This window comes from Falco peregrinus, chromosome 5 (assembly GCF_023634155.1).
Source record: "Falco peregrinus isolate bFalPer1 chromosome 5, bFalPer1.pri, whole genome shotgun sequence".
Taxonomy (NCBI): domain Eukaryota; kingdom Metazoa; phylum Chordata; class Aves; order Falconiformes; family Falconidae; genus Falco; species Falco peregrinus.
The window spans coordinates 11882573-11891167 of record NC_073725.1 but is presented as its reverse complement, the minus strand read 5'-3'; the positions used below and the strand labels follow the sequence as shown (position 1 = coordinate 11891167).

The following is an 8595-nucleotide window of genomic DNA, read 5'->3' as shown; positions in this document are numbered from 1 at the left end:
GTGTCTTGTGTATATCTATCCATACTTTTAAGCATAACAGACATATATGACTATATATAGTGATATACGGATTTCCATATATGTATACATACACATATATAGGTGTACGACAGCCTGATGTAATAGATTTTATGGTTCCAAATTTCTTTTCCCCTCTTAGGCCCTATGAGCAGGGTACTTCAGCTGAACCGTTTCAGTCGCGCAAGTCCAGGCAATCTGTTGAAGCAGGGTGCTGGCTCCCGATACCCTGACCTCCCACGGAAGAGGAAAGGCTCCGTCCCAGCCCGACAGCGAGGAATGAAATACTTCAGCACAGGGTGACTCCACCGTAACTTCGGCTGCAGAAAATGAGCTCTTCTGGAGCAGCTTTTTCAGTCAGAGACGCTCCTAATTTGAATAAACCCCAGAGGCACATTGGAATAAAGCCCAACAAAGCAAGATAACCTGTAACCCTTCAAAGACCTAAGTTTTCTTTCAACGTTCTCTTTGTGGTTTGCAAGTTATTCTAGCAGATTTACAAACCTAACATGCGCATTCTGTTTCGTCAGACTGCTGTTGCTGCAGTGTTTTATCTCTAAGATAACATCTCAAGGGTTGCGGGACTCATTCACAAATCTCCGGTCCCACACATGACTGAAACATCCCGCAGCTTCACACGGCGATGTTCCCCGGCCGGACCCCGGAGAGGTCCGGGACAGAGAGCGAGGATGGAGCCGGCTGGCAGGGGGCCGGGGCCGGGGGGGCAATCCCCCGCTTGCCACCCCGACCCCCAGGGAGGGGACATTTACAGGCTAAGGGAATGACAAATACCGGGTCCCTAGTATGTAGCTGGTGACTGCGGTGGTAATATTAACTTGCGGGGTGCGGGGCGGAATTACAGCCCTTACTGTACCGTACAGAGTGAATGAACAAGACCCCGAGTTCCAGGCGGCGCCCCCAGACCCTCGCACGCCGCGGTGCAGCCGCCGGGCTCCGGGAAGCGCGGCGAGGTCCGGGGGAGCGCCCCGGCCCCGGCCTCCCCTGCCACGGCCGCCGGGGCCCTGGCTCGGCCGGAGCTGTGGGGTGCGAGGCGCGGATCGAGGCCAGGCTGCTGCTTTTCCGAGCTGGGCTGAAAAGAGTCTGGAATCCAGCAGAAAAGAGCTGGATGAATCCGTCGTTCGTTAGGGAGAGCCGCGCACCGGGTGCACTTCGAACCAAAATGGGGAGCTCTTCCTTTCCCAGGGCGGCCACGGTTCTCCCGCCCGGCCTACCCCCGCACCCCCACCCCCCCCCCGAGACGGCGCAATCCGCAGGAAACCTGAGCAACATCGAAAGGTTTTGTGCCTTTCTCTGTTATACTCGAGGTTAGTCGAGTTTTGAAGGAAAAATCCCGCGGCACCCTTGAACTAAGCGGCATCTGTCCTGCGGGGATGTTTTAACTCATGGGACCCTTTCACTCTATAGTATCGCAAAACTAACTTAAATCCTACACAGCAGCTTCGTACACTCCCCCTTCCGTCTCTGCCCTAGCCCAGGAGGGGCAGCGCCCGAGGGAGCGGTGCCGGAGCGGAGCGCCTGCCGGGGCCGCCGAGAGCCGCACCGGGGCCGGCGGGCGGCGGGGAGCGCTGCCGAGGCTCAGCCTCCGCGAGATGCTCCCGTTTTGTTTTGCCTTCGAAGCAGCGCAGCCCGCCCGGGGACCCCGCCGTCAGTGCGAGCACCTTGGCGAGCAGCAGCCGGGGAAGGGCAGCAGCGCTCAGCGGCCGGCCCGCTTCGCGCCGCAGCGTCGGGCTCCTCCCGCACGTTTTCGTTGTCTTCCTCTGTCGGACGAGATCGACGCGAAAACGGGGCCAAATGTTATCCCGGAGGGAACAGGGGTTAGGGCTGGGGGGAGGGGGGGCGGTGGTACTTCAGTGCCGGCCGCGATCAGCCCGTCCTCCTCTCCCGCTGTGCGGCCGCAAGCCGGCGGTGGGCACAGCGGGAGCCGCTTCCCCCGACTCCCGGCTGCGACCGGGGGCAGGGACTGAGCCCCGCCTGGCCTCCGAGCCGCCGGTGCCCGTCCCCTGCCCCGGCGGGCACGGCCACCCGCCGCCCTACGGGCGCCCGACCTGCGCCAGAGCCGCATCCCAGCAGCGTTCCGCCCGCGCCCCTGTCCCGGGGCTCAGCGCCGCGACCGCAAGCGTTCGCCGTTCGTTCCGGTTGCCCCGGTGCGGAGCGGCGAGGCGCGGCCCGGCGGGCGAGCGGGGCGAGGCGGGCGGCAGAGCGCGGCCGCTCCGGCCCGGCCGGGTCCTTCCGTCAGGCAACGAAATCGGCGCCGCTCGGCGGGTCTGGTCTAAAATTCAGCCATGAGGAGGCGGCGGGTTCCCGCAGCGCTCGCTGGCGGGCTGGCTGGCGGCGGGCAGGGGGCGAGGGGCTGCGGATCTGGACCTGCAAATCGTTCGCGCGGGCTCTGGCCGCTCCGCAAAATCACGCCTTCCCGAGTCACCTACCCCTTCCCCAGGGCTGTCCCTCACCCTTTGGGGCAAAAGGCTCCGATTTTTTGCGCTGAAAGAAAGCGCCAGATCGACCTGGCACCCGCCTGAATTATAGATCTGCCTTCCCCGTGGGAGACGCTGAAGGGGAACGAGAAACCGAGCGTCGAGTTCCTGCAAACTGGAATTGCTGACCAAGCCCGCCGCTTCCCACACAGACGTCCCAGATAAGGTGAAACGCGTCACCCCCATGCTAACGACTGTGCCCGGGGAGCCGAGAGGGGGGAAGGCGGCTGCTGGGCTCAGCTGAGGCACAAGCCGAATCGTGTGAACGGCGCGACGGCCGGCGGGGGGTGGCGGGGGCCAGTGCGGCCCGCCCCGTCTCAGCGGCCCGGCGATCGCCGCCCGCCCTCCCGGCTGGGTGCCGGTACTGGGAACGGCTCTCCCCCCGCGTTTTCCTTCCCGTCCCCATCCCTCGCTCCCCGCCGTGCCCGAGAGCTGTGCGCCCGGGAGGACGGTGCCACCGCGGCAAAAGATCTTTTTTCGGGGGGAGGGGAGTCGGGCCACCGCGGGGTGATGCGGGCGCTCCCCGTGCTCCGAGCGGCGCGGGGGCACGGGGCGAGCCGAAGCCCCTCCGGTAGCCGGCCGGGGAGGGGGGGCACACACCAGAGTCACAGGTGACTTGTTCCAATTAGTAGCTGTCTAATTAAATTAGTGTCACGCAGCCCAGCCAATGGGCCGGCGGGGGTGGAGGGCGGCGATGAGACAGCCCGGCGCAAGCCCCTCCCCGGCGGCCCGGCGAGCCCGGCGCGCCGGTATAAATCGCCTCGGCGGAGCCCCGCCGCAGCGCTGCGCGGCCGCGGGTCGGGGTGGGCGCCGGACTGTGGGGGCGCTCCGCCACACCGCCCGCCGAGGATGCAACTGGGAGAGCCGCTGCTGGCGGCAGCGGGGGCCCTGCCGGGCGCCCCCTTCTACCCGCTGGAGGGCGGCGGCCGCGGCGCGGGCACTGGCGGCGGGTCCCGCGGGCCGCCCCGGCCGGGCTCCCCGCAGCGCCTCGACCTGGACAAGACGCCCAAGAAGTTCGGGGCGGCCCCCGCCATGCTGGGCGAGGCGGAGGCGGGCGAGCCGCCCTTCGCCCCCCCGAAGCCGGACGGCCGCAAGGCCACCCCCTGCGGGGAGGAGGAGCTGCCCCCGGCCGCCGCCGCCCGCTACTCCATGGACAGCCTCAGCCCCGAGCGCTACTACCTGCAGTCCCCCGGGCCGCCCGGGGCCGAGCTGGGGGGGCCCTGCGCCCTCTTCCCCTACCCGCCGGCGGCGCAGCACGGCGCCGTCTACCAGCCGCCCGGCGGGCCGCGCTACCCCTACGGCTCGGTCCTGTCGCCGGGCGGCTTCGCGGGCGCCGTCTGCCCGCCCGGCGGCCGGGCGCAGTTCGGCGGCGGCGGCGGGTACCAGTACGGGCAGGCGGCGGCCGGCGGGCCCCTCTATGGCCCTTACCCGGCGGCGTCGGGCTCCTGCAGCGGGCTGGGGGCGCTGGGGGTGCCGGCCGCCGGCCCGGGACTGCGGGCACAGGTCTTCCTCTGCAACCGGCCCCTCTGGCTGAAGTTCCACCGGCACCAGACGGAGATGATCATCACCAAACAGGGCCGGTAAGCGTGCAGGGGCTGGGCCGGGACGGAGGGAGATGGAGGGGGCGCCCGGGGCCGCTCCCCCGGGAAGGAGGTGCGCGACCCCCTGTCGGTGGCGCTTCTGGCTCGGGAGCGCTTTCTGTAAAAGCGGCTCTCCCTGTTTCGCCACAGCAGGCGGTCGGGAGGTGCGGCGGGGGTCGGCTGGGGCTTGCCCTTGCCTTCTCTGTGTCACCGGCGCCAGGATGGTCGGAGCACCCCGCTGCCCCGGAGCCGTGCCCCGTTCCCCGGCCCGCCTCGAATGCCGTGTGCTTTTTCTTCTCCTCCCCAGGAGGATGTTTCCCTTCCTGAGCTTTAACATCACCGGTCTCAACCCCACGGCCCACTACAACGTCTTCGTAGAGGTGGTGTTGGCGGACCCCAACCACTGGCGTTTCCAGGGAGGCAAGTGGGTGACCTGCGGCAAAGCTGACAACAACATGCAAGGTAGGCGCGGGTTCTGCGGGCTCCCCCGCGGCTCGGCTTCCCAGAAAGGGCTCCCGCTTCGCTCCCCTCCGCAGGGTCTTCCCCACCCCCGGCATCCCGCTGCGCGGAGTAGTGCAGGGCTTTTAAGGGCGTCTTGCAACTGTTTAGGGTTTTTTTCCACGCCGCGGTGCGTGGGGCTGTGCGGGAGAGGGGACATCGGGGGACCCGAGGTGCTGCCCGGGCGCGGCCCCGCCGCCCGAGCTGCCGGTGCTGGAACAAAGCGGCTGTGCCCGGCGGGCGCTTTACTGGTGTGTCTTCTACAGGCAACAAAGTGTACGTCCACCCCGAGTCGCCCAACACCGGGGCTCACTGGATGAGGCAGGAGATCTCTTTCGGGAAGCTGAAGCTAACGAACAATAAAGGTGCTAACAACAACAACGCGCAGGTAAATGGCGGGGGGGGGGGGGGGGGGGCAGGCATGAGGGGGGCTCTTGGTGGCTCAGCCGGGGGCTCCCTGGGCTTTCAAGGCTTTACAGAATTCAATTGAGCAGCTTAGATCACTGCTTGTGTGACTTGTTTCCTTGAACTGGATCATGATCTTGTTTTCTTTGCTTCTCCTTATGAAGAGAGTTAGAAATGTCAGAAATGTGTGATTTTCTTTGGTTTTAGCCAATATGTCCATCTCTGGAGTTGCTCAAAAGTGGGAGTATAGCTTATCTTGATCTCCTGCACTTACAGGTTTTGACGTATTGGTAACCTAGTGAAACAGGGCTACAAGCTGTGAATCATCTCCTGCTAGCAGTTAAAATTGCTCTGTTCCTGAGTCAAAAGATTACAATTTACAGGAAAAAAATGTTGGGCTATCAAATGGATCTTTTAATGTTAAATGCAGTCTGTCTAAAGATACTGTCTTTTCTGTGGTCCCTTATAGATGATAGTACTGCAATCTCTACACAAGTACCAACCCCGGCTTCACATTGTGGAAGTGACTGAAGATGGTGTTGAAGATCTGAATGATTCCTCAAAGACTCAAACATTTATTTTCCCTGAAACACAGTTCATAGCAGTCACAGCATATCAAAACACTGATGTAAGTAAGCATGGATTTATAAAATGACAAGAGTGAAATTGTCTTGTGGGTTCAACTTCTCATCTCATTATATTCTGCTTTCACTTTTAGATTACCCAGCTCAAAATCGACCATAATCCTTTTGCAAAAGGCTTCAGAGACAACTATGACTCGTAAGTACACTTTTGTTTTCTCTTGCAGTTGTCTCTGTCTAGGAGAAATAATTCTGGCCTGAAATGTGTGTGGAAGAGTTTGTCTTTAGACACTACATAGTTATGCAGAAATAGTAATACTTCTACTGGCAGCTTTACTAGCTGATGTGCATATTTCAAACAAATTAAATGTCCCTCTAGAAACAACAGATGTCTGTTTGGACAGTTACTATATTGTCTTGACGACCTGTCATGCAGCAGGCTTGTGAATTTTGGTAGAAAGCTTATACTGACAGAACCTAGCTGGCCTGCAGATGGGCAGTAGTGTAACTCCTAAATTGAATAGAAATGAACAGTCATCCAGGTAAACCTAGCTGTGATTCTAATTAAGAAATAATGTGAGCTTCTTCCCATTTGTGTTTTTGTGTTGTCATACTAGAAATATAAATTTCTCTTTTATGTTTTAGCATGTACACAGCTTCAGAAAATGACAGATTAACTCCATCTCCCACGGATTCTCCTAGATCCCACCAGATCGTCCCTGGTACCCGATACAGTGTGCAACCATTCTTCCAAGAACAGTTTGTCAACAACCTGCCCCCAGCCAGGTTTTACAATGGTGAGAGAACCGTCCCTCAGACAAATGGCTTGCTCTCCCCTCAGCAGAACGAAGAGGTGGCCAGCCCTCCTCAGCGGTGGTTTGTTACACCTGTACAGCAGCCCAGTGCCAACAAATTGGACATGAACTCCTATGAGACGGAGTATTCTCCTAGCACCTTGCTCCCTTACAGCATTAAATCCCTTCCCCTTCAGACGTCCCATGCTCTGGGATACTACCCTGACCCAACATTTCCATCCATGGCAGGCTGGGGGAGCAGGGGCTCTTACCAGCGAAAAATGACAACAGGATTACCTTGGACCTCCAGAACGAGTCCTCCGGGTTTCTCTGAAGACCAGCTTTCCAAGGAGAAGGTGAAAGAAGAAATGGGCTCATCCTGGATAGAGACTCCACCTTCCATAAAGTCTCTAGATTCAAATGATTCTGGGGTCTACACAGGTGCTTGCAAGAGAAGACGGCTCTCCCCTAGCACTTCCAGCAATGAAAATTCCCCAACTATGAAATGCGAGGACATTAATGCTGAGGACTATAGCAAAGACAATTCAAAAGGCATGGGCTACTATGCGTTCTATACTAGTTCTTAAAGCATCCTTTTATTCCAATTGGCTAATTTTTTCAGGGTGGCCTTGGTTTTTTTTGCATTACAATTGCCAAAAAGACTCTTGCCTTCCACCTTGAATTGTGTGTGCAATTCTAAAGAAGGTGCCAAAGCTTTTTGACTGTTGCAGGTAATGAAGTAGGGAAAGAGCAAACTATGGTAGAATTCTTCCCCTCTTTTAGAAGGAACCACATGCAGGAGCCTAGATTATTACATTGTGGCTTATTTATTGGAGACACTAAAGTGTACAGTTTGGCTTGGCTCAGAGGCCTGATCAAATCTATGTACTCCTGAGCAAGGAAATAAGGGGGTAGGATCTGAAATTTAATTTTCTCCCCTGCCTGCCCTTCTGGGAGAAGGGGGCTGGGTTGCAGGGAGCTGCACAAATGCCATGTTCTGCTTTAGACTAAACTGGCTTCTTCATCCCTTGTCTGCAGCACAGTTAGCAGAGTTGGGTGTCACTCAGCTGAGGCTTTCTTTGGCAGAAGATGGCCAAAAAATAAGGCCTGCTTGCCAGGCAGGATTTTGACTTGAGGATAGTCTTGCTGATGATGGGGTTACATGACCAAATCTGACTTTCTGTAGTTTAGAATTTGCATTAAAGAAAACATGCCTCCATCCCAAAAGCCTAACCTTTATTGAGGTGGCCAAAAAAAGTGTACAGTTGTGTTTTGTCTAGGTACACTGTAGAATATTGTGGAATAATGTATAAATAGTTGACCTATAGCTCTTCAGTCAGAAGGACCTCTGGTGGTGCTTTGAAGTTCAAAAGGCATTTTTTTTTTGGTTAATCAAACTTAGCATCTGGAGCGTTGCAGAAAACCATTTAGAGATTTCTATTTACATGTATGTAAAGTGAGTTTTTCAGCTGCCCTGTGCAAAACTGGAAGTGATGTAAATTACCCACTCTTCTTGCCTATAGTTTCAGCTATTTTAAACTGATCAGTCCTAGAGCACTGGCACACAAACTTCTCCCAATGAAACTTGGTTCTGTTTGCTTTTTCTATGTACATAGTAGTAATTTTTAATAAATGTGGTGGTGCCAGGGACAAGAGCGGGGGTGGCTCTCTGCCTCTTCTTTGCCTTTATTGGGTGTCCTAGCTGGGGGGAGAAGGAGGAAACAGAAACCTTGAGGGCTGAGTTGTCTCATAATTTAGCCATCCTTTGTGAAGTCTTTCCTTGCTGCTTTATCCCTCACGCTGTGATCTTTTGGATGCTGTTCTCCGTGAGAGTTGTTTGTTTTGGTTTTTTTAATGTTGTTTTGTGGTTTGCCACAGTTCTGTACATTCCCCTCCATGCTCTGAGCCCCCGGCTTGGTCCAACGTCTGACAGTGCCTCTTTTCCCTTGCCACCCACCCCTGTGTGGGGCTGCGGGAGGCGAGATGCGAGCTCAGTCCTTGTCCCCGGGAGCGACTTTTGAACTCGGCTCGTCTTCCCCCAGCAGCAGCGGGGCCGCCCCCTCCCTTTCCCGGCACACGGTAAGACATTCCCCTGCCCACTTATCTGGGGAGGAAGCCCCTCCTGGCAGAGCAATTGAAGCCCGGCTCCCTCGGCAGCAGGACCTTTCCTGAGGATATGCAGGCAGTAATGGGATTAAACTGTCAGCGATGCCCGGCTGCAAAC

General features: G+C 57.5%; 1 protein-coding gene across 1 annotated transcript; it reads left to right on the top strand.

Moving 5' to 3' along the window:
• Positions 1-3154: 3154 nt before the first annotated feature.
• EOMES (eomesodermin) lies at positions 3155-8026 on the top strand. The gene is made up of 6 exons (XM_055806691.1): positions 3155-4093; positions 4401-4555; positions 4858-4979; positions 5466-5624; positions 5715-5776; positions 6223-8026. Exons 1-6 carry the CDS (start codon positions 3363-3365, stop codon positions 6956-6958), a joined length of 1965 nt encoding a protein of 654 aa, XP_055662666.1. The 5' UTR covers positions 3155-3362; the 3' UTR covers positions 6959-8026.
• Positions 8027-8595: the final 569 nt, after the last annotated feature.

Bases quoted from the DNA above. Each gene is read 5' to 3' on its own strand.
- EOMES (XM_055806691.1), top strand. From the start codon at position 3,363: ATGCAACTGGGAGAGCCGCTGCTGGCGGCAGCGGGGGCCCTGCCGGGC. The intron at 4,094-4,400 runs GTAAGCGTGCAG...TCTCCTCCCCAG, and splicing joins ATCATCACCAAACAGGGCCG to GAGGATGTTTCCCTTCCTGA. The intron at 4,556-4,857 runs GTAGGCGCGGGT...TGTCTTCTACAG, and splicing joins AGCTGACAACAACATGCAAG to GCAACAAAGTGTACGTCCAC.